We start from the raw sequence: 24,209 nt of genomic DNA, 5'->3' as shown, positions 1-24,209 counted from the left end.
GTCCAACCTATTCTTCGTCTTTCCAGCTCTTCCCGGGCTCTGCGTTCCACCTGATAGAAGTGACGTCGCCACCTTGTGTAAAATAGAGGAACTGCAGTCATTATTGCATTGCTTTGTGCCATGTCCTCTCCATTATGATTACATTATACAATGTTACATTAGTTTAGGTTACAGACAATATTTTAGAGGGGGGGGGGGGGGGGGGGCATACAGCAATATGACAATACAGGAATACAAGAAAAAACAGATCATACAAGTTCTATTACTGCATTATTTATTATTATTATTACTATTAAACTTTATCTATACGCAGCACTGTACAATAAATAGGGGAGACACTGCAATGTTAAAGACAAACTCCAGTGAAAATAATGTAATAAAAAAGTGCTTCATTTTTGCAATAATTATGTATGAATGATTTAGTCAGTGTTTGCCCAGTGTAAAATCTTTCCTCTCCCTGATTTACATTCTGAGGCCTAGTGCACAACAGAGCAGTTCGGCAGCGTTTTTCGATCCGCTTGCGGATGTGGAAACGCTTGGGTAATGTATTTCAATGGGCTGGTGCACACCAGAGCGGGAGGCGTTTTGCAGAAACGCATACTCCCGGGCTGCTGCAGATTTTGGATTGCAAATGGAAGGAGAGGCACAGTACCTGGCACCAAATGCAGCAGGGCAGACACACCGGAAATGGGAATCAGAGCGTGCACATCCGAAGTGTAGTTGAAATCCAGTGGAGTAGAAGACCAGCTTCTTCAGAGGCAGATTGTACAATCTGCCTCTGAAGAAGCTGGTCTAATCGAGCGAAACAGCTGTCAGGCATCTGATACCCCCACTGCTATGTACCTGCTATTTACACAACCGGAATAAAGGGATTTTAAAGAAGCGGTGCCTCGATCTTTGTCTTCTACTCCACTAGATTTTGGATTGCGGAGGTGTTTCTGCCTCCAATGTAAAGTATAGGAAAAACGTAAACCGCTCTGGAAAAAGGCAGTTCAGAGCAGTTTTTCAGGCGTTTTTGTTACAGAAGCTGTTCAGTAACAGCTTTACTGTAACAAAATATGAAATCTACTACACCAAAAACGCTTCCCAAAACTGCAAAATGCTAGGTGAAATGCTACAGAAAAATAAGAAAAAGCGTTTCAAAATCTGCTAGCATTTTGCGGATCTGCTAGCGGTTTTTGGTGTGCACCAGGCCTGACATTTATCACATGGTGACATCTTTACTGCTGGCAAGCGATGTCTGTGGAAGGAGATGCTGCTTGCTTTTTATTGGCAATTAGAAACAGCTGTAAATAGCTGTTATTTCCCACAATGCAACAAGGCTCCCACAGTGTTATTGAACCCATGTAGAAAAGAGACACGTGGGCACCAACTGATTATTGCATTTGCAGGCCTTACTCCAATAGATTTTACATCAATACATTAAGGACAGCAGGACAACAATTGTTTTCAAGCTAGTTGTGCATCATCACGGACCCACTCAGCTCCATGGAGGGGATAAAAACTTGCCGCAATTACAGCAGGGCAGAATCCGCCTCGCGCATCGCCGGAACCAGCGTGCGTCTCACTGTGAAGCGCACTGCTAGTCTTTCCGGCTATGTCACTTCCCCTTCCATTCAATACGCTGACCGCTGTATTGTTTAAAGAGGAACTGAAGAGAGAGGTATATGGAGGCTGTCATGTTTATTTCCTTTTAGACAATACCAGTTGCCTGGCAGCCCTGCTGATCCTCTGCCTCTAATACTATTAGCCATAGCCCCTGAACAAGCATGCAGCAGATCAGGTGTTTCAGTGGTTCAGACTTATAAGTCTGATCTGACAAGACTAGCTGCATGCTTGTTTCTGGTTTTAATCAGATACTACTGCAGAGAAATAGACCAGCAGGGCTGCCAGGCAACTGGTATTGATTAAAAGGAAATACACATGACAGCCTCCATATACCTCTCTCTTCAGTTCCCCTTTAAGGCTCCCACAGTGTGATGTCGGAACCATGGTCCTGACATCACACTGTGGGAGGGGTTTCACCACATTAGCCATACAGGGCCCCCAGATGATCCGTTTGTAAAAAGGAACATATTTTTCATGGGAAAGGGGGCATTGGCTACTACTTGGGATGAAGTTCAATTCTTGGTTATGGTTTCTCCTAAACATTGTTACACAAAGAAAAGAACCTGATTAATTGATTTACAGAATTAAAGGATCCAAATTATTCCTGATAAACTAGATGCAATCGCATTTATGAAAAAAATCCAAGTTGTTGATCGACCAGTTACATAAGAGAACAATCAATAATGTGTTTATGTTTTCATACAGTATGATCTGAATTTTTAAAAAAAATATATATATAGTCCTCAGCATTCAACACCGGCAGGTATCACCTGATGCTGGATACATGTGCTTGCCGGTTGCTTGAGTAACCGGCTAAAAAAGCGCAAACTTCCCAGATTGTGCAGGATAAAGTACCCACTGAGCCTTTGGAGACGTCCTGTAGCTCCTGACAAGCTCCTAGCAGCTCTACAGCATCCTCACGTACTGCTCCCAGCAAGTCACCTGACCTGTGTCGGGTCATGTAACACGCCAGGTGCCATGGACTGATCCCGGAAAGCCACCAGAAGCTAGTGTAGAGACTGTGCAAAGTCACATTTCCATGAACTCCTCAAAGTAACTGTCATTGGATAAGTTCCTTGTTAAAGAGACACTGAAGCGGAAAAAAAATATGATATAATGAATTGGTTGTGCAGTACGGATAATTACTAGAAGATTAGTAGCAAAGAAAATATTCTCATATTTTTATTTTCAGTTATATAGTGTGTTTTATAACATTGCATCATTCTTTAATATCTGCAGTTTACACACTACTCAGCATTCTTAAATGATTTTTTCAGAGCAGTCTTGTGAACTATTGACCTGTCCTCTGGCAGAGAAAAAGACAATTCTTCACTGACAGTTGAGAATTGAGATAATAAACTTCAGAAGACAACCCTCTCTGCAACTTTGAAAGTCGTAAGCTTAATGGCTTTTTTGCATAGATATAACAACTGAAGTTTCTTAACTCTTCCTGTATTGGAAACAATTAGACTTTTGTCTCTGATCCTAATGTTTTATTTCTTAGCTGTACGACACATACAAATCATTGTATCATTTTTTTTTTTCCACTTCAGTGTCTCTTTAAAGCCACACACAAAAAAAGGGTTTGGGCGAGGCAACAGATGGCAATGATTCTGTTCGTTATAGTAAAAGTCTTGTTTACATTTTTATTTTATACTATTTTACTGTAACTGTTTTTATATTGTGGAATGAATGAACTGGGTTTCCATTTATTCTTATGGGGAAATTCGCTTTGATATAAAAGTGCTTTGGATTACAAGCATGTTTCTAGAGTGAATTATGCTCTCAAACCAAGGTTCCATTGTATATACAGTATATACATATATATATATATATATATATATACATATATATATATATGTATATATATATATATATATATATATATATATATATATATATATATATATATATATATACATATATATATATATATATATATATATATATATATATATATATATATATATATATATATGGCTTGCAAAAGTATTCGGCCCCCTTGAAGTTTTCCACATTTTGTCACATTACTGCCACAAATATGAATCAATTTTATTGGAATTCCACATGAAAGACCAATACAAAGTGGTGTACACGTGAGAAGTGGAACGGATATCATACATGATTCCAAACATTTTTTACAAATCAATAACTGCAAAGTGGCGTGTGCGTAATTATTCAGCCCCCTTTGGTCTGAGTGCAGTCAGTTGCCCATAGACATTGCCTGATGAGTGCTAATGACTAAATAGAGTGCACCTGTGTGTAATCTAATGTCAGTATAAATACAGCTGCTCTGTGATGGCCTCAGAGGTTGTCTAAGAGAATCTTGGGAGCAACCTGTCTGGTGTGTCCAAAGAACACACCAGACAGGTCAGGGATAAAGTTATTGGGAATATATATATATATATATATATATATATATATATATATATATATATATATATACACACACACACACACACACACACACAAATTTCCACTTTAGTGCACCTTTAAAGCAATCAAAATGTGTTGGCTTTCTTATTTGTGCGGAAATGATTACATAAAAAAATGAAGATAAGAAGACCTGTCACCTGGGTCCGTTCTCTCTTATGAAAGCCTAGAGGCCCTTCTAATGAATAAAGTCATGTACAGTGCCAGGACATGGCTGTGAGGGACCTGAGATCAAAGATACTGACACCCCCAATCCCTGCCGCCCCTCTACCTCTCATTACATACTTTGTTGTACTTGGAAAGTGTAAATGCTAGGGCCGGATTTACCATAAGGCACTGTAGGCTTGTGCCTACATGCACCTGATGATGGAAGGGAGAAGTAACAGCTGGGACAGCCAGAACACTTGTCGTGCAGTTTGGTGGGGGTATGTAGGTTCATGGAGGGGGAAGTCTGAGGTGCCAGGACATCTATGCCTATAGGCTCCTGTGGGTAAATACGGGCCTGGTACTTGCAGTTACAAACTGCAATACAATAATATGCAGCAAGTAAGAAAAATTAGGAGAGTGGCATATTATTATATTATTATTAAAATCGCCTCCTGTTCAGGACCTGTAACGTGACAACCCACACCCTCCATCACCAATAAGTGGTGATCTAGACATTAGAGATTCGCACGAACTTTCGCAAACCACAATAGACTTTAATGGGGAGGGGAACTTGGAAAACTAGAAAAATTTATGCTGGCCACAAAAGTGAGGGAAAAGATGTTTCAAGGGGTCTAACACCTGGAGGGGGGCATGGCGGAGTGGGATAGACACCAAAAGTCCCGGGGAAAATCTGGATTTGATGCAAAGCAGTGTTTTAAGGGGCGAAATCACATTGAATGCTAAATTACAGGCCTAAAGTGCTTTAAAACATCTTGCATGTGTATTCATCAATCAGGGAGTGTAATTAGAGTACTGTTTCACACTGACACACCAAACGCACTGTGTAACGCACCGCAAACAGCTGTTTGTGTAGTGACGTCCGTGCTGGACTGGTGCGCAACATGGCGAGAGTGCAGGCCGTGGCGGTTTTCAAGCCCATATGGTTGCCGGGCTGAGGTAGCTGAATGACAAAACAGTGACTGTCCAGCTGACCGAATTTGGTCTGTCCACAATGAAGCAATGAGCCCTGGGGCGATGGCACTTTGGTGGTGGGGCCGACTGAGTGTTAAGTGGGGTGCCAGAATCAGAGCAGGAGGAGGAAGATATGTCACACTTCCGTGCGGGAGCTGAGAAAGATGAGGTGTTCTGTGTTAAATAGTCAACTACGTCCTGACAATATTGCGGGTTGATGGAACGTGCCTTCTTCTGAACACTGTACTTTGGTCACGGGCCGCACGAAATCACGACAGCGCGACCTCGAACAGACCTGCCAGGTGGCCTGCCTCTGCCTTTTGTTTTGTCCATGTTGGGAGGGATGAAGTGAAAGCTATGCACTGTCTTGACTAATACAATGTGCAGTCAGTCACACAGGTGCAGTTAACAGGTATGCACGGAGTGGTATATCACACTGCGTGTGCTCACGTAGGTAGCTGGGTGCACTGAAGTGAACAACAGGTAGTAGGTATATGCAGGGATGGGTATTACATGTGCACCTGTCACACACAGACAGGCACCGGATAGGCACAGTGACACTGTGTGTGCTCACGTAGGTAGGTGGGTGCACTGGAGTGAACACAACAGGTAGTAGGTATATGCAGTGATGGGTATTACATGTGCACCTGTCACACACAGACAGGCACAGTGACATTGACTGACAGGGCTGTATATAATGCAAGTGGGCCACAAAAAAAAAAAATAGATCACAAGAACAAGATTAGCTCTCAAAAGAGCTGTTGAGGGGTGCTTTATTAGCTATAACAATCAGCCAGGAGCAAGCTAACAAGCCTACAAGAGCCTAACTAAGCTTTCCCTATGAGAGTCTGCACAGCAGCTCTCCCTTCACTAATTACTGCAGGCACACGAGTTAGTCCACTGCCTGACGCTGCCTGCCTTTTATAAGGGGGGGCTGCAGGAGGGAGTGTAGCCTGATTGGCTACAATGTGCCTGTTGACTGATGTAGAGCGTCAAAGTTGACCCTCATGATGCACTATGGGGGCAAACCGAACTTCCGGAAAAGTTCCCGGTTCGCCACGATCGCGAACCACGGACGTTCGCCGGGAACCGTTCGGGCCATCTCTACTAGGCATGTGGCTGCTTGGTCTGTGGCTTGAAACGGCACTGAATATTATAATTTCATAAAGACATAATTTATCTGATATCCATAGCATTCTGTGTTTGGCTGGCATTAATCTAGTTTTTTGTTTGGTCTCCACCATGGGGCCATCAAATGAGCTTTCCGTAATCATTTCAGGCTGCAAACACACAAAGCAGTGCGGGAAAGGTAGCGTTTTGCTGCATATGCGTGTGTGCGTTTTCTGTGCGTTTTTGTTTTGTACATGTTTTGTATGCATTTTGCATGTGTTTTTAATGCATTTTCTGCAAATCATTTGGAAGTCAACAGGAAGCGGAAATACATCATCAAACTTGTTTTTTTTTTATTTTAAACGCATGCACTAAAACGCAATACCTCTGTGTCACCATTGACTTTCATTATGTGCGTTTTAGATGCGTTTTGGAAAAATATGCAGCAAGACCAGCATTTTTTAAAACGCACATTGCAGAACGCACAATGCTAGCATTTGTGCCTAGTCTGTTCCTACCCTCAGATTCAAATTGCAAGTTGCATTAAACTATATACTTACAGTATGTGTAAAGGATTTCTCACGTGCCTCTCCTGTCCTCTCTGTCTGCTTTCAACTATACAGGATCTTCTCAGAAAATTAGCATATTGTGATAAAGTTCATTATTTTCTGTAATGTACTGATAAACATTAGACTTTCATATATTTTGGATTCAAATACACACAACTGAAGTAGTTCAAGCCTTTTATTGTTTAATATTGATGATTTTGGCATACAGCTCATGAATACCCACATTTCTTATCTCAAAAAATTAGCATATTTCATCCGACCAATAAAAGAAAAGTGTTTTTAAAACAAAAAAAGTCAACCTTCAGATAATTATGTTCAGTTATGCACTCAATACTTGGTCGGGAATCCTTTTGCAGAAATGACTGCTTCAATGCGGCGTGGCATGGAGGCAATCAGCCTGTGGCACTGCTCAGGTGTTATGGAGGCCCAGGATGCTTCGATAGCGGCCTTAAGCTCATCCAGAGTGTTGGGTCTTGCGTCTCTCAACTTTCTCTTCACAATATCCCACAGATTCTCTATGGGGTTCAGGTCAGGAGAGTTGGCAGGCCAATTGAGCACAGTAAACCCATGGTCAGTAAACCATTTACCAGTGGTTTTGGCACTGTGAGGAGGTGTCAGGTCGTGCTGAAAAATGAAATCTTTATCTCCATAAGACACATAAAAATAAGAAGTACATTTCTCCCAGAGTAAGATAAGCCATAAATTACTTCTCTCCTATGTTGCTGTCACTTACAGTAGGTAGTAGAAATCTGACAAAACCGATCCATAGGGGATTCTCAGCATGGCCTGTATTCTTTATAAAGACACTCCCTGAAAAAGATTTATATAATAATGCTGGCCAGCCTCCCTGCTTGCTGTACACTATTTTGGCAGTTGGACGGAGCAACTGCCATTCACTAAGTGCTTTTAAAAATAAAGAAAACCCAGAGAACCCCCCTATGAGAAGATGAGCTAGTCCAAAATCTGTCAGTAATGTCAGATTTCTACTACTTACTGTAAGTGGCAGCAACATAGGAGAAAAGTAATTTATGGCTCAATTTACACATACAAATAAGAAATGTACTTCTTATTTGTATGTGTTTAAAATTTTAAGATTTCCGTGACAGTTCCTCTTTAACCAAGAATAACACATTTATATTTTTCAGAAAATTATAAATCTTATTTAAAAAACACTAAATTAGTATAATAGCTAATTAAAAGCAATAGTAAATGCTTGAAAACAGTTTAGAACCAATGATCACGTACGAGGATTAAATATATATTTAAGGGGTACTTGTGATAATGTTTACTATGCTAGGGGGTACTTGGTGAGTACAGGGCTTTAAAAGGGGTACATACCAATATAATGTTGAGAAACGCTGCTTATTAGCATGTTTGGATAATGCTCCACTCATCATCATCGTGCCTGCAGTAAAAAAAAATGCTTTGCCTATACATAACAATATTTTTTAACATGAATAGGATTTTTGTTTTAATAAAAAAAAAATAGTGCAGGGGACTCCTGTTAATTCCAACTAATGAGGTGTTACAGAGTCCGGAAATGGCAGCTGGGTCACCCATAGCAAAGGTAGGGCAAGCACCCTGCCCCTCAGTAGGACAATACCAACTCTCATAACATTCATGAGGGAAGGGCAAAAGCATGTAGGGTACAGGGCTCTTCAAGAATCTCCCGCTTTACTTAAAAAAAACAAGACCATTGGTCCCGTTCTCCCCCCATCCTGTGCTCCCCCAAGCACAGCACAGAATGATGGGAGCACAGGACAAGAGAAATACATAGAATGGGGAGAGCACACAGGGCGAGTGGTGCACAGGATGGGGAAGTTGGGGGGCGGGGTTGGTGACAATGGGCCTTGGGTGGTAAAATGTTCAAATCCAACCCTGCACAAGACTGGAAATACAGACTTCTAGATTAACTTTAGTCAAGGTGTTTCTGTAGGAGTGAGTTGCTAAATACTGATTGAATGGCCAATTAAAGCTGAAGTTAATGCACATTCGATGGAACATTTTGTAAAGTAATCAAGCATAAACAAGTGTAAACAAAAAGCTCCAGTTTTTGTGAAATAAGTAAAAAGTAAAATACTGTATGTGCTACACTAATGCTTTGGTTCTTATCCCTAGAGGCTGCCAAGGAGGCGGAGCTTCACTCTCCTCCCTGCATATGCATGTGACTACAGAGGTTGGGGTTCAAACTAACTTTGAGTCAGCAGGCAGCTGCAGGACACTGGTGAATCTGAGAAGTTCTAATAGATGCATATAAACAACTTAGCTATTATCTGTCCAAAGTAGACTGATGCCATCTGGATAGGGTATTGGTAAAGCTGTTGCTTTTGATGTGGGATTTGAGCCTTTGACCAGAGTCCAGCTCAAGCCAGTATGTTAAACAGTTGCCTGTGGAGAGCATCTATTGGCTGCAGTTCTTGTGCTTTGAGTTCGTCAAGAAAAAAGTGTGGTATGAACGTTGTGTCTTGTCTCCCTGTAGAGTGGGAGACATAATGCGATCCTGCCCACCTCTTTCCTCTGCTTCCTCTTGTGGGTGGGGTCAGTTCTGTGTCCCCAAGAAAAGACTGGCTGGTGCCCTATTCCCCAACTCCTTCCTGATTACCCCCTGCTGGTGATGACTGCATAGAGAGAGGGGTTCAGACAGCTCATAGACCGCTGTTCAGTTAAGCTAAGCTGTAAATTACAATAGTAAAGGATGTAAGCAGTGCAAACCAAGCAAAGACGAACAGATAAATTTAATATTGTAAAAACAGTTTATGCATAATACACAAAAAATTGTGCTTTGTAAATAATGTTTTTATTTCAAACAATATGCATAAAAAACACAACTGATCTACAGCTTTAACTTCTTCACATGACAGGCTGTGGTGACTGCAGAGCAGAAAAGAATAGAGGAAAAATGCTGTGATTTTGTCACTTCTGTGCAAAGCCCAGACATCATCAGCACAATGGCTGCCTTGTACACACACTAGATGGGGTGATGCATTGGTAAGAGATCCAGACAGCTGGATCATCTCATCTGAGCCTTGGCCAAGGCCACTGTTCTCCTTCTTACTCCTGTTCTATTCCAATCCATCATTCACCATGCTACCTTGGCCAAGGCCACTGTTCTCCTTCTTACTCCTGTTCTATGCCATTCCATCATTCACCATGCCATCAGCCCTCTTTCCCTCTCCCTAGCAGCAAAAGGTGTTGCTATCCTACAGGTTAGCAACATGTCTGTACAGAACTTGGCTCTGAATTGTCACAGGGATGGAGTCCTGATTCCTGCCAGGTGACTGTAATTGTACTTGTGTGCACGCATTAAAGCAAACCAGAGATGAAACTAGGGAAATAAAATGGGACACGTCTTTGAAAAGGGAAGCTTCTGGATCCTGCAGAGACTTCCCATGTCCTCCCCGAGACCACGGCCACTGCCTGGGAGCCTCTGGAAGTTTGTGATGCGCTCCCTCCTGTGCATGTCCTGTGCAGCACCTGTGCAAGCACAACTGTGCCTGAGAAGCAGCATGGAGCCACTCAAGGATGACTGATGCAGCTGTGCTTGTACAGATTCAGTATGGTCGCACTCGTACATGAAGAGGAGCACGGCCACCTAACATATCCGACAACCTCTCGTTAGATATGTTCCAAGGGTCCTCACACAGCAATGGTGGAGGCCAGGAGGACGTAGGAAGCCCTCTCAGGATCCAAAGGCTTCCCTCTTCTTAGGTAAGGATCTGCTTTATTTTTTATCTTTTTTTTTCGCCTCGGGTACGCTTTAAGTCTCTTTTTCAAGCCAGCTAAGCTCAGTTTGTTGAATATTTCTTGGTAAATGAGACCTTTAATCCCTCTGATAAATGTAGATGGCCATCTATGTACCATTTCTAAAACCTTAATATCCTTCCTGTAGTGTCGTGCCCAAAACTGTATCCCGTACTCCAGATGAGGCCTCACAAGCTTATTATAGAGGAAGTAGTATACTAGTAGTAGTATACTAGCATGCCAAGATTACTTTTCCCATTCTCAGCATCCTAGAATGTCATTTGCTTTAGCTGCTGCCTCTTGGCATGGACTACAGTTGCTTAATTTATCATTATACAGTTTTCCTAAAGTCCTTCTTCTAGAACGATGTACCCAGTTGTATTTTATTTAGTTTGTATGCTGATATGTCATTGGTAAAGACAAGATGACCTTGCAATTCATCATCTTTAAAAATGTTTCTGCCATATGTCTGCCCATATTTCCAAAACATTTCTGCAGTCTGAACATAAACAAAAATGCTAGCCTGTGTGAATTTTGTGGTCTCTATGAAGACCACCTCTCTGACCGCAACATTTTCAGACCCGCAACATTCTCAGACCCAGAACATTTTCCAGACTCACCTGTCTGAAAATGTTGGTGTTTTGTGGGCATTTCCTTCCAAAAGAATGCTTTCCCACACTTTCCCACAAAAATTACAAAGGGTATTGGCTTGTGTGAATTTTTTTGTGTCTGAAAAGGTGATCTTTAACTATTAAACTTTTTCCACACTCTGAACATGAAAATGGCCGCTCACCTTTGTGTATTTTCAGGTGTTTAACAAGATTTGATTTGACAGCAAAGCATTTCCCACACTCTGAGCAAGAATAAGGCTTTTCCCCCGTATGTGTTCTCTCATGTTTAACAAGACTTTCCTTATCACTGAAACGCTTGCCACACTCCAAACATGAAAAAGGACGCTCTCCTCTGTGTTTTCTCTCGTGTCTAGAAAGGTCTCTTTTACCAATAAAGGCTTTCCCACACTCTAAGCAGTGAAATGGCCGCTCACCCGTGTGAGTTCTCTGGTGTTTAACAAGCTCTCCTCTCTGAATAAAGCCTTTCCCACACTTTGAACATAAAAAAGGCCGCTCACCTGTGTGGAGTTTCTGGTGTCTAAGAAGGTCCCCTTTCTGTACAAAATCTTTCCCACACTCTGAGCATGTAAAGGGTCGCTCACCTGTGTGTATTCTCTGGTGTTTAAGAAGGTTTCTCTTGTTGGTAAAAGCTCTCCCACATTCTGAACATGAAAAAGGTTGCTCTCCTGTGTGTATTCTTTGGTGAATGAGGAGCTCTCCCTTCTGACCAAAACATTTCCCACACTCTGAACAAGAAAACCGACGCTCGCCTCTGTGAAGTTTCTGGTGTCTAAGAAGGTCTCCTTTCTGTGCAAAATCTTTCCCGCACTCTGAACATGAAAAAGGTCTTTCCCCTGTGTGTATCCTCATGTGTCTAATGAGCTGTCCATTTTCAGCAAAATATTTCCCACACTCTGAACACTGTAAACTACACTCACCTATGTGGACTCTATTAGGCCTACCAGTGAGTGAGCCAGAGCTAAAATATTTATCCCTTTCAGACTGCCCAGATGTCTTATTATCACCTGTTTGTCTACGAAATACACCTGCAGATAATCCCTCAGTAACAGATGGATCGCATGATCTACTTGTCCTATGAAATCTTCCATTTGGGGTAACAGGATGTGATGTGTTAGAAGATTCCTCAGGATTAGAGGGATCCGGTGATCTCTCCTCATGGTAAAGTCTGTGATGTGTATTTCCAGTAATGGGGTTTCCTCCTGGAGAATATTGTGTAACGCCATTATCTTCTGCATTATAATCTGGAGGTGAGATAAGATTTCCCTTTGAATTCCTTCCAATATAACTCCCATCTGTTGGGAAAAATAGATAGATAAATAAAGCCCCAGTTCCTCTGAACACATTTATTAGCAATAGGCCTGATTCATTAGCTGCACTGCTATAGCTCCTTTTAAAAGTACCGGCCGCTCCTTCAATGTGGTGGAGATGTGAAGTAGCACAGCCACTACTAGTAAAGGATTTGCAGCTTAAACCTAATTGGCCAAATAGGCTGCCTGTCACACAGCCCATACTACTTTCATTATGCCCGCCTGAACCACAATCGGGTCCAATAGCAGAGCGGTACTAGATACTGGCGGCTCTGGATTGGGCAATGGTCCTGTGTGTATATAAAAGTGACAGGAACATCACAGAGTCTGTGTGATTCCCTGTTCCCAAATTAGGGTAGTTTTAATGAGGGGTGTCCCCTGCACTTGGCTGCAGGGAGCCCAGTGGAATCTCTAGCCTCTGGCCATAAAGACATGAAGAGAGAGAGGTGATGAGGATGCATAACCGGGCTGCTCCTTCTTCTTCTGTAATGAGAGACCCAGGGCACTTGACACAAGTTGTGAAGACATGTATTCATGGTGTGAAGGATGAAGAACTCCTGGATGTGCTGCTGATCATGATGTCAGGTTCCTCCGCTACTTCTCCATCTGCACTCTCTGTAGTCAAGTGCAGAGGACACGCCTCCTTCCAAAACCCCAAACATATCAACGGAGCGCTGCACCAACTCGGGACCTTATGCAAAGGAAAGCCAGGACTTTCAGCTTTCCAACAATGGTTAGAACAACATTTTAACAAAAAGCTGCCAACTCGGTAGAGGGGATAATGCGTAAGTAACCTTTATTCTTGTTGAGTTGCTAAAGCTTATTTAAAGGGGAACTGAAGAGAGAGGTATATGGAGGCTGCCATGTTTATTTCTTTTTAAGCAATGCCTGGCAGCCCTGCTGATCCTCTGCCTCTAATACTATTAGCCATAGCCCCTGAACAAGCATGCAGCAGATCAGGTGTTTCAGACTTTAAAGTCAGATCTGACAAGACAAGCTGCATGCTTGTTTCTGGTGTTATTCAGATACTACTGCAGAGAAATAGATCAGCAGGGCTGCCAGGCAACTGGTATTGATTAAAAGAAAATAAATATGGCAGCCTCCGTATACCTCTTACTTCAGTTCCCCTTTAACAGAATACCTAATCAGCTTGGAGTGATCCAAAACCACTAGGAAACCTCCTACTAACAAAGCAATGCTGTAAGAAAACGCGGAAGAGCCGCCGCCATGAGCCAGCGGCAGGCGGCTCTTTCCGCGCACAGTGGCCACACACACGGAGAGGCAGCCGCTTCCTCTCAGCATGAGGCGGCTGTCTCCGTGCAGAAAGTTGCGGAGCGCGGAGAAACCGCCGCGTTGGACGCGGCGGTTAGCGCGCATACCCCCGCTGCAGAGACGCAGAGCGGGGCTGCTGTGGCTGGGACTCGTAGTCCCTCTAGTTTCAGAGTGACGCGCGCGCGCGCACTCAGGCAGGGAATTTATGGCAGCCAGAAAGGAGTCAGCTGACCAGGCTGGTCAGCTGACTCTGGCTCCACTCGTCATTGGTCCAGCACTTAGGGAGGTGCTGGGGGGACACCAGTGTATATATACTGCTGCCTGGTCATTTCTCTGGTGTCTGGCGTTGCGATCACATATGTGGGAGCACCCAGATCCGTAGTCAGATCCGCTAGTGTGCCGGGACCAGCTGGAGCTGTAATCCTACACTTAGCTAGATTCTGTTGATAGCTAAAGTACTAATTTGATTGTGATTATCTGTTATGACCTATTGCCTGCTTGACCATTCTCCTGAACTCTGATCTTGTACTTCGATATTTCTGATACTCTGTTGCCGAACCCCGGCTCGTTTCTAGACTCTGTTTCTGCCTCCTGATTTTGTACCTCGATCTATCTGATACCCCGTTGCCGAAAACCCTGCCTGTACTTTGACTCCGCCTTTGCCTCCTGATCTTGTACCTTATCTGCCCGTGTGTGTACGACTTGGTTTGACTACCTGGTCATCTCATTGTTTTCGACGGTGTTTGGGGAAGTTGACATTGGGGCAAACCAGAGTTCAGGTGGGAGGTGTACCAGATCAGTACTCTGAATATTCCGATGTATTCTGTCCCAAGGCAGCTGACAAACTGCCCCCACATCGCCCTTTCGACTGTCCCATCGATCTCCGTTCAGGTTGTGTACCTCCCCGGGGCCATTTGTACAATTTGTCGGGGCCCGAAAAATTGGCCATGCAGGATTATATCCGTGAGAACTTGGCCAAGGGCTTCATTCGGCCTTCCCGGTCACCCGCTGGGGCAGGTTTCTTTTTTGTTAAGAAAAAAGATGGGGGCTTACGGCCATGTATCGATTACCGGGGACTTAACCACCCTGGCGTTCTATTAAGATCGCCAGGGCGGCTGCGGGAGGGTTTTTTTTAAATAAAAAAAAAACTATTTCATGCAGCCAACTGAAAGTTGGCTGCATGAAAGCCCACTAGAGGGCGCTCCGGAGGCGTTCTTCTGATCGCCTCCGGCGGCCAGAAGTAACACGGAAGGCCGCAATGAGCGGCCTTCCGTGTTTTGCTTACTTCGTCGCCATGGCGACGAGCGGAGTGACGTCATGGACGTCAGCCGATGTCCTGACGTCAGCCGCCTCCGATCCAGCCCTTAGCGCTGGCCGGAACTATTTGTTCCGGCTGCGCAGGGCTCAGGCGGCTGGGGGGACCCTCTTTCGCCGCTGCTAGCGGCGGATCGCCGCAGAGCGGCGGCGATCAGGCAGCACACGCGGCTGGCAAAGTGCCGGCTGCGTGTGCTGCTTTTTATTTCAACAAAATCGGCCCAGCAGGGCCTGAGCGGCAGCCATCGGCGGTGATGGACGAGCTGAGCTCGTCCATACCGCTAAGATGGTTAATAAAATCACAGTGAAGAATCGCTACCCGTTGCCATTAATAGATGACCTATTCACACAGGTCACGGATGCTAAAATATTCTCGAAACTGGATTTGCGGGGGGGCATACAATCTGGTGCGTATAAGAAGGGGCGACGAATGGAAAACGGCCTTCAATACACCGGACGGGCATTACGAGTACCTGGTAATGCCCTTTGGGTTATGTAATGCCCCGGCCGTTTTCCAGGAACTCATTAATGAGGTCTTTAGAGAGGTGTTGGGGAAGTTCGTTTTAGTGTACCTTGACGACATTCTTATTTTTTCTAACAACCTCTCTGATCATAGAACCCATGTCAGATGGGTGTTGAACAAACTGAGGCAGAATTTGTTATATGCTAAACTGGAAAAGTGCATTTTCGAGGTTACGTCAGTGGCCTTTCTGGGATATATAATCTCCACCTCGGGCCTGTCTATGGACCCGGCCAAGGTCTCCGCGGTCCTGGAGTGGCCGCAGCCGGTGGGGTTAAAATCTTTACAACGTTTCTTGGGTTTTGCAAACTACTATAGAAGATTTATTAAGGGGTACTCCACAGTAGTTGCACCCCTTACCAGTCTTACTGAAAAAAGGGGCAGACACCACTCATTGGCCTCCCGAGGCCTTACAGGCATTCGCTACTTTAAAGGGGTTGTTCTGCTCGGCGCCCATACTGAGGCACGTGGACACTTCTTTCCCGTTTATAGTTGAGGTAGACGCCTCAGAGGTGGGGGTGGGGGCTGTGCTGTCTCAACGTTCAGGTCTTCAGGGGAGATTACACCCGTGTGCCTATTTTTCCCAGAGGTTCTCTCCAGCAGAAAGAAACTACGATATAGGCAATAGGGAGCTCCTAGCCATCAAACTAGCCATCGAAGAATGGCGTCATTGGCTGGAAGGAGCGGAGCACACGATCACGGTTTATACCGACCACAAGAATCTCGAGTACATCGAGGGGGCTAAAAGGTTAAGCCCTCGGCAGGCTCGATGGTCGTTATTTTTTTCGAGGTTCACATTCTTGATTATGTACACTCCAGGTAGTAAGAATACCAAGGCGGATGCACTCTCTAGGTGTTTCGAGCCAGAGACAGCACAGCCCTCTGTTCCCAAGATCATTGTACCACGAAAGTTGGTGTTAGCCGCTACCGAGACTTGGAAGAACTGGAAGGAAACTTTAGGTCCTTTCCAGCAAGATGTCCCGGAAGGGAAACCTGAGGGAGTTTTGTTTATCCCGTTGCCCTTCCGTCTCCAGATCTTGGAGATGGTCCACTCACACAAGAATGCGGGACATCCTGGGGCGTCTAGAACGCAAGATCTCGTGGCCAGGTGTGCGTGGTGGCCCTCCCTAGCAGCTGACTGCAAAGAGTTTGTCAGGGAATGTGCGGTGTGCGCAAAAAGCAAGCCCTCCCGGCTGGCATCTATTGGTACTCTGCAGCCTTTGCCCACCCCGAGTGAACCATGGACCCACTTGTCCATGGATTTTGTGGGGGAGCTTCCTAGGTCGGAGGGCATGTCGGTCATGTCGGTCATCTGGGTGGTAGTCGACCTCTTTAGTAAAATGGCCCATTTCGTGCCCTTGAAAGGACTCCCCTCGGCCCAGGAATTGGCCGACTTATTCATCACCCATATCTTCCGGCTGCATGGCATTCCGGAAGACATAGTATCCGATCGGGGAGTCCAGTTTGTCTCAAAATTTTGGAGGGCATTCTGTCACTAAATGGGCATGGGACTGTCATTTTCGTCGGGCTACCACCCACAGACAAATGGCCAAACGGAGAGGGTCAACCAATCATTAGAGCAATTTTTAAGATGTTATGTTGCTGAAGCGCAGTGTGATTGGGTTAAATTCTTACCTTACGCAGAATTTGCGCACAATAACTTAAAGAGTTCTTCCTCGGGTTTCTGTCCATTTCAGATAGTGACCGGGAGATTACCTAAATTCTCTCCGTTGCTGACTGCGTCCAATCCATTCCCAGCCTTGGAGGCCTGGCAGAGGTCATTTAGGGACATGTGGTGGACCATAAAAGATAATTTAGTGAAAGCATTTCAGAGTCAGAAAGGTCAAGCGGACAAGAGACGCTCTTTAGAGTGGAGGTTTCAACCAGGAGATTTGGTCTGGGTGTCCACCCGCCACTTGACCTTGAGACAGCCCTCAACCAAGTTGGGGCCCAGGTTCGTGGGCCCATTCCGGGTAGCAAAAAAGATCAACAATGTCACATATGTCATTGATCTCCCTACGAACATGCGTGGCGTTAGGTCCTTCCATGTATCCCTACTGAAACCTGCAGTTCATGTGGGTCCCACTCCTCCTCCTCCTGTAATAATTGATGATCGTCCGGAATATGAAGTCGAGAAGATTTTAGATTCTCGGGTAGTACAAAATTCTACTCAATATCTGGTACATTGGAAAGGGTATGGCATCGAAGAGAGGCAGTGGGTACCTGGGAACCGCATGCATGCAGACGAGTTAGTAAGGGAGTTTCATGCTTTACATCCAGAAAAACCTGGAAGGAGCTGTCCGGAGTCCACTCCTTGGGGGGAGGGGTACTGTAAGAAAACGCGGAAGAGCCGCCGCCATGAGCCAGCGGCAGGCGGCTCTTTCCGCGCACAGTGGCCACACACACGGAGAGGCAGCCGCTTCCTCTCAGCATGAGGCGGCTGTCTCCGTGCAGAAAGTTGCGGAGCGCGGAGAAACCGCCGCGTTGGACGCGGCGGTTAGCGCGCATACCCCCGCTGCAGAGACGCAGAGCGGGGCTGCTGTGGCTGGGACTCGTAGTCCCTCTAGTTTCAGAGTGACGCGCGTGCGCGCACTCAGGCAGGGAATTTATGGCAGCCAGAAAGGAGTCAGCTGACCAGGCTGGTCAGCTGACTCTGGCTCCACTCGTCATTGGTCCTGGGGGGACACCAGTGTATATATACTGCTGCCTGGTCATTTCTCTGGTGTCTGGCGTTGCGATCACATATGTGGGAGCACCCAGATCCGTAGTCAGATCCGCAAGTGTGCCGGGACCAGCTGGAGCTGTAATCTTACACTTAGCTAGATTCTGTAAAGTAAAGTACTAATTTGATTGTGATTATCTGTTATGACCTATTGCCTGCTTGACCATTCTCCTGAACTCTGATCTTGTACTTCGATATTTCTGATACTCTGTTGCCGAACCCCGGCTCGTTTCTAGACTCTGTTTCTGCCTCCTGATTTTGTACCTCGATCTATCTGATACCCCGTTGCCGAAAACCCTGCCTGTACTTTGACTCCGCCTTTGCCTCCTGATCTTGTACCTTATCTGCCCGTGTGTGTACGACTTGGCTTGTCCGACCTCGAGAATAGACCTTGCTGTTAGAGGCGGTTCCTCGCGCTGTTAGTGACCCTTCCTCTTGAGGGTTACTTTCAGAATATCCTCCCTACTGTCAGCCTGACTCCTCACGTCTTGGAGAGCTCAGGTCTGCGGAAGGAATCTGTGCAGTACTCCTTGCTGCACTGAGGCTTAGTCCTCAAAGTGTTACTGTCACACCAAACACTACACTCTACTCAGGTGAACAGAGGTTAGCTAGTATATCGGATTATCGGTGATACTGCAGATCACTTATAATCTGGTATACATCTGTATTCCCCATGATACTGCAGATCACCGGTAATCAGATCCTCTCTGTGCTTCACCGATCGTTACAAATGCTCAGTGTGGTTTGCCTTCTTTAAACAGAAGGTATTAAAAATAATTCAGATTTAAGTGTGTAATTGTGGTTACCCACAATGCACCACTGCTGAATATACAAATTATCTTTTTATGCCCCTAGAGCCAGGCTTACATCCAGAACCGCTGGTGTATAGCAAGCTTATAGTTTTATAATGCTTATTTGGAATAGTACCACAAAATGAACATAAGAAAAGTTGCTAAATAATATTTATATTATTACTCACCTGTCCTGCCATCAAGAGAAGATTCCTCTTCCTTAATAGTCACCACCATAACACCATCACCCATACACCACCGACTATTCGGCTCTTCTTCCTCCTCTTTCATGGTCTGCATTACTTCATCCTCCACACGCTGCTGATCACTCCTCACATACGTCTCTTCTTCTTCTTTAAATGTCCTCAGCATGCCCCCCTCCTCCATAGACCGATGATCACACCTAACATATCTTGCTTCTTCCTCCTCTTTAATTGTCCTCATCATTTCACCCTAAACTCAAAAGATTATAGAAAATATAATACAAATATAATACATTTTAATACATTAACATTAAAACTAATGTTAAGCTGGAAAAAAAACAGATACTCACCTAAGGAGAGGGAGGGCTCTGGATTTCATAGAGCCTTCCTGCTCCTCTCATGGTCCCTGTGTTCCAGTGATGTCACCCAGTTTGAATCCCCGGACCTGACAGAGATTTCCACCTATTTCCGAGTGGAGAGCTGCAACAGCGCCCCCGCTGGAACAGGCAAATGTAAATATTGCACATCCTGACAAATTGTCGGTTGTGCATTCAGTGGGCTGCAACGAGACCGCCGTGGGACACAGGAGGATGGGGAAGCCTCGATAGGATCAAGAGGCTTCCCCCTATCGAGGGGAGTACCCCCCAGGGGAACTTTTTTCCATTACAGCGTCTCTTTTATAATCATGAGTCCCCAAAATGCTCCAACAATAGCCCCAAAGTAGCAAATGCAGTGTCTATGGCCATCAACTACTAACTGCAGCAACTGTTAACTCTGACACATGAATTGCTATAACCGTCACCTCCAACAAATGAAATGCAACTACCGTTACCTCTGACACATGAAATGCAGCAGAAAATGATGACTTCGACTCCGCAAACAGTAAATGAGGCAAACATAATCTCATGCGGCCACAGACTACCACGGCTGGGACACCCAGCGGCCGAAAGTGGGACATAACTTGGGACACATTGCAGCCTGGGACAAGGAACCCTGAACCTGGGATGTGTCCCAGGTAAAACGGGACATCAGGTCAGGGTAGTTCATCATTAAAGGACACCAAAACTGAGAGGGATATGGAGGCTGACAGATTTATTTCCTTTTAAACAATGCTCATTGCCTTGCTGTCCTACTGATCCGCTGCATCTAATTTTAACCATAGACCCTGAACAACATGCAGATCAGGTGCTCTGACTGAAGTCTGACTGGATTAGCAACACGCTCAGGTGTGTGATTTATTCACGCATTACTGCAGCCAAAGAGATCAGCATCAGCAGGATGCCAGGCAACTTGTATTGGTTAAAAGAAATGAATATGGAAGCCTCCATATCCCTCTCAGTGCAGGTGTCCTTTTAAGCAGAGCTGCCACTCTGGGTTGAAAGCATCCGTGTATCTTCTTCCTATAGGAAGGAGAAAAGCATGGAGAAGTGACAGTGACTCGTTCCCAAAAGCCAGTAATTTACTGGTATAACATAGCTTATTTATTACCTCTTCTTCCATCTCTGCCAGTTCCAGCAACACCTCTTCTCTGTTTTCTCCTCTCTGTTCAACCAAAATTGGAACTTCCTGTCTGTACATTCTGCCACTTCTTTGTCTAGTTCTTCTGTTCTTCTTATCTATGCGTTCCACTAGGTGGAAGTGAGGTTACCATCTTGTGGACAATAGGGGGACTGCAGCTATCATCATACTGCATGGTGCATTCACATACAGTAGATTGTAAATTACTATGGTAGGTAGTGGTACCCATCAATGATACAATTTTAATTGTATAATATTACCAAATCTAGGTAATAGAAGCATGGCGCTCAACTGTCCAGATTTTGCTGGGACTTTCCCAGGTTGGGAGATATGGACTCTTGTCCATCTGCACCTCCCTCCTCTTGTGTCCTGGCAGTGGAAGGATCAAAGCCGCACACATACAGTAGCTGGTTGTATTGATGCTGCCGATAGGAGCAATGGGAAAATTATATGCTACTACTCATAATAAATATATATATATATATATATATATATATATATATATATATATATATAAAATGTATTTATTTTTTTGGCGGGGGCTTACTCTCAGGGAAGGGGTAGACACTATGTTAGTGTATGGGGAAGTGTGTAGTCTCTTACCACACCTCCCTTGTGGCTGCGTCTCCCTTTGTTCCCTGTAACTGCTCCAGCATCCTATTCAAGATGATTGGTGCTTGGTGCCCTTTGGCTCTCACATGCTGTACATTGGGTCTGACCTCGCTCCCCTCTTGTCATAATCAATGTGCATGTAGTTGATGCATCCCTGGTGCACATTGATTATGATGAGAGGGGAGCAAGGTCACGGAGCTGACCCAGCATGCAGTGTGTGAAGGGCAAAGGGCGCTGAACATCTTGAATAGTGTCCCATTTAGCTAAGGCTTATTTTCGGGGGAGGTCTTATTTCCGGGGAAACACAGTAGGTGAATCCTTGTGACAGATGTTATCAGGGCCGGATTTACCATAAGGCACTGTAGGTACATGCCAACAGGCGCCTGATGATGGAAAGGTGGCTCACTCCCCTTCCCAAGTGCCTCCCTCCTTCCCTGTAGATCTCCCTTCAGTCAGGGGCACCTCTAGCTACTTAATACTGAGGTTCTTCTAGCTACCTAATACTTGGGGTCACCTCTAGTTATTTAATATTGAGGGTACTTCTGGCTACCTGATACTAAAGGGACCTGTAGCTATCTATGATGGGCAAGGCAAGTAAGGGAGAAGTTTGTTGGGGGGTTGTAGGTTTATGGAAGGCGAAGTCTAAGGTGCCAGGATGTCTGTGCCTATAGGCTCTCATGAAGTAAATCCAGGCCTGGATGTTATTACACTGATACAGAATGGAACTGTCATGATCGCTGCTGCAGCAGGTATTGCTGGAAGTAGTAGTGCTGCAGCTCAGGCAGTTCTGATCTCTTTCCATGCAAGCTGCATAGCTTGGTCTGCCTTTCCCTGCTGTCAGCTTGTGACTGATTATCATTCACCTGTGTGGGAATCTGCATGTCTGCTCCCAATGGATGACCTCAGTATAAACATCTGCTTCCTGCAGGACTCCTCGGGTTTTCATAGCTTCAGTTTAAGCCTGTCTTGCTGTTGCTTCAGCCCCCGATCGTGTTTCTTGTTCTAAAGATACTTTGCTGGTCTTGCATCATATATTGGTTCATTGCCAATATATATGCATACCAGCACGTTTATTATTTTCCTTGTATTCGTGTTATGTTGATACATCAGTGTCGCTGATGTATACGTACACGAACTGTTTATATCCTGTGTTCAGTTAGTCAGCTTTCCAGCACGTTTTGGTAGTTTGCGCGTATCGTGATCACCCGTGCTGAGTTAGTTACCCTGCTCCTGGTTCTGTTTGTGGATTGCGTTCATCTCTGCGAAGAGATAACGAATACTTCTGAATCCTGTTCTGTTACCGTTTGTGGATTGCGTTCATCTCTGCGAAGAGATAGCGAATCCTTCTGAGTCCTGTTCCCTGTATTGCTCCAGTTCAAGTCAGTGTTCCTGCTTATGTCATATATCGGTTCATTGCCGATATATACATATGTTAGTCAGACGTTACAAATCGTTTCATTGATAGCTGTAATTGTAATACGCTAGGAAAACATACTTATTGTATTTTTGTCTGTGTTACATTCATCTATCTTGATCCTGCTATTTCCTGACTATCCTGTCCTGTCTTTGTGAGGCACGCCATCGCTGCAATCGCATTGGCTGCCTCATTCCAGTCTGTCTTGTTTTGGACGCTTGCTGTCACTAAGTAGCGGCTAGCCAGCAAGCGTTCATTCTGTCTACCTGTCCTGATCTCCTCAGTTCTGGTTTATGCGCTCAGCGCTACCTTGCGCTGATACGTTATCGCGAAAGTATTGTTTGTGGCTGTCGGATCTGCACCGGCTCTGTGCGCCATAATCTCCTTTTGGAGTCAGTCCTCCCCTCCACTATACTAGGGATAGCCTGTTTCCTTGTGCTAGTGTGTGTACCTCCTCCACGTCAGCTCATGCGTTGCATGCTGACTGTGGAGAATACACCACCAAGCCTTACATTAAGAAAACCCCATTACCAATCCCCATTGTGTGGGGGGATTCCCAGAAAGTATGACACTGTTAATTATGGTTCCTGTTCCTTTAAGAAATTTGAAGAACTTAGCTCTGAAACAGAAAATGAGTTTTTCTCTGAATGTGCCAGGTTCCTGGCCAATCCCGATCTCCAAGCGACTCCTGTTTCAACCTGGGCACTCCAGCTAGTTTATATTTTGTTTAAAGGGGAATTGTTCCAGTGGGCTTTTGATGTCCTCGATCATTCGGATTTGAAAGAGAAACCGCTGGAATTTCTAGCGTTTGTGATCCATAACTGGTTGCACATAGATCCATTGCCTTTTCCTCTAAATGAACTCCTGGCAGCAGGCCAATCAGCTGCCCTTTCAATTGTTTGCAAAAATGATCAGCAAGCAGAGAGTGTTCCTGATAATTTTCCTGCAGCTTTGAATAAATCACCAAAGGCAGCAGGGTCTAAGGCAAAACGCAAACGTTCTAAGAAACGTGTCCGATCTGCAGAGTCGTTATCCTTAGCGACTGAGACCTATAATGAAATTCTGCCATTAACAGATAATGAAATGCAATTGTCTTTCAGGGGAGTTAAATGGACTTATGAAACTACTAATGAACTTTCATCCCTGGCTAGGGAAAATAAAGATTTTTGTTTAAAAGAATTATCTGAGTATGATTATGAGGAGATATTACAGAGTATTGAACAAATCAACTTATTTGTGAACCAAGGGAAGTTTGCATACACTACAGTTCAACACTTGCTACAGGTATTGGAGATTCTTAAGAATAAGGAATCTGCCAATCACC

General features: G+C 44.7%; 1 protein-coding gene across 5 annotated transcripts in view; it reads right to left on the bottom strand.

Annotated features, from left to right (window-relative positions):
• Positions 1–9,658: 9,658 nt before the first annotated feature.
• Positions 9,659–24,209, bottom strand: part of LOC137534742 (zinc finger protein OZF-like) — a 33,559-nt gene continuing 19,008 nt past the window's right edge. For 2 of the 5 annotated variants that reach the window (XM_068256365.1, XM_068256366.1), the window contains exons 2-3: positions 19,327–19,591; positions 9,659–12,504 (exon numbers count right to left, since the gene is read on the bottom strand). In XM_068256365.1, the coding sequence (XP_068112466.1) occupies positions 11,273–12,504; positions 19,327–19,585 (1,491 nt within the window). In that variant the 5' untranslated portion in view covers positions 19,586–19,591 and the 3' untranslated portion in view covers positions 9,659–11,272. Of the gene's footprint in view, positions 12,505–19,326; positions 19,592–19,691; positions 19,765–20,829; positions 20,877–24,209 lie in introns of those variants that run through there. The other 3 variants (XM_068256364.1, XM_068256367.1, XM_068256369.1) reach the window with 3 other exon arrangements.

This window comes from Hyperolius riggenbachi, chromosome 10 (genome assembly GCF_040937935.1).
Source record: "Hyperolius riggenbachi isolate aHypRig1 chromosome 10, aHypRig1.pri, whole genome shotgun sequence".
NCBI lineage: Eukaryota > Metazoa > Chordata > Amphibia > Anura > Hyperoliidae > Hyperolius > Hyperolius riggenbachi.
The sequence above is the reverse complement of the archived record's forward strand: the minus strand, read 5'-3'. Positions and strand labels throughout refer to the sequence as shown.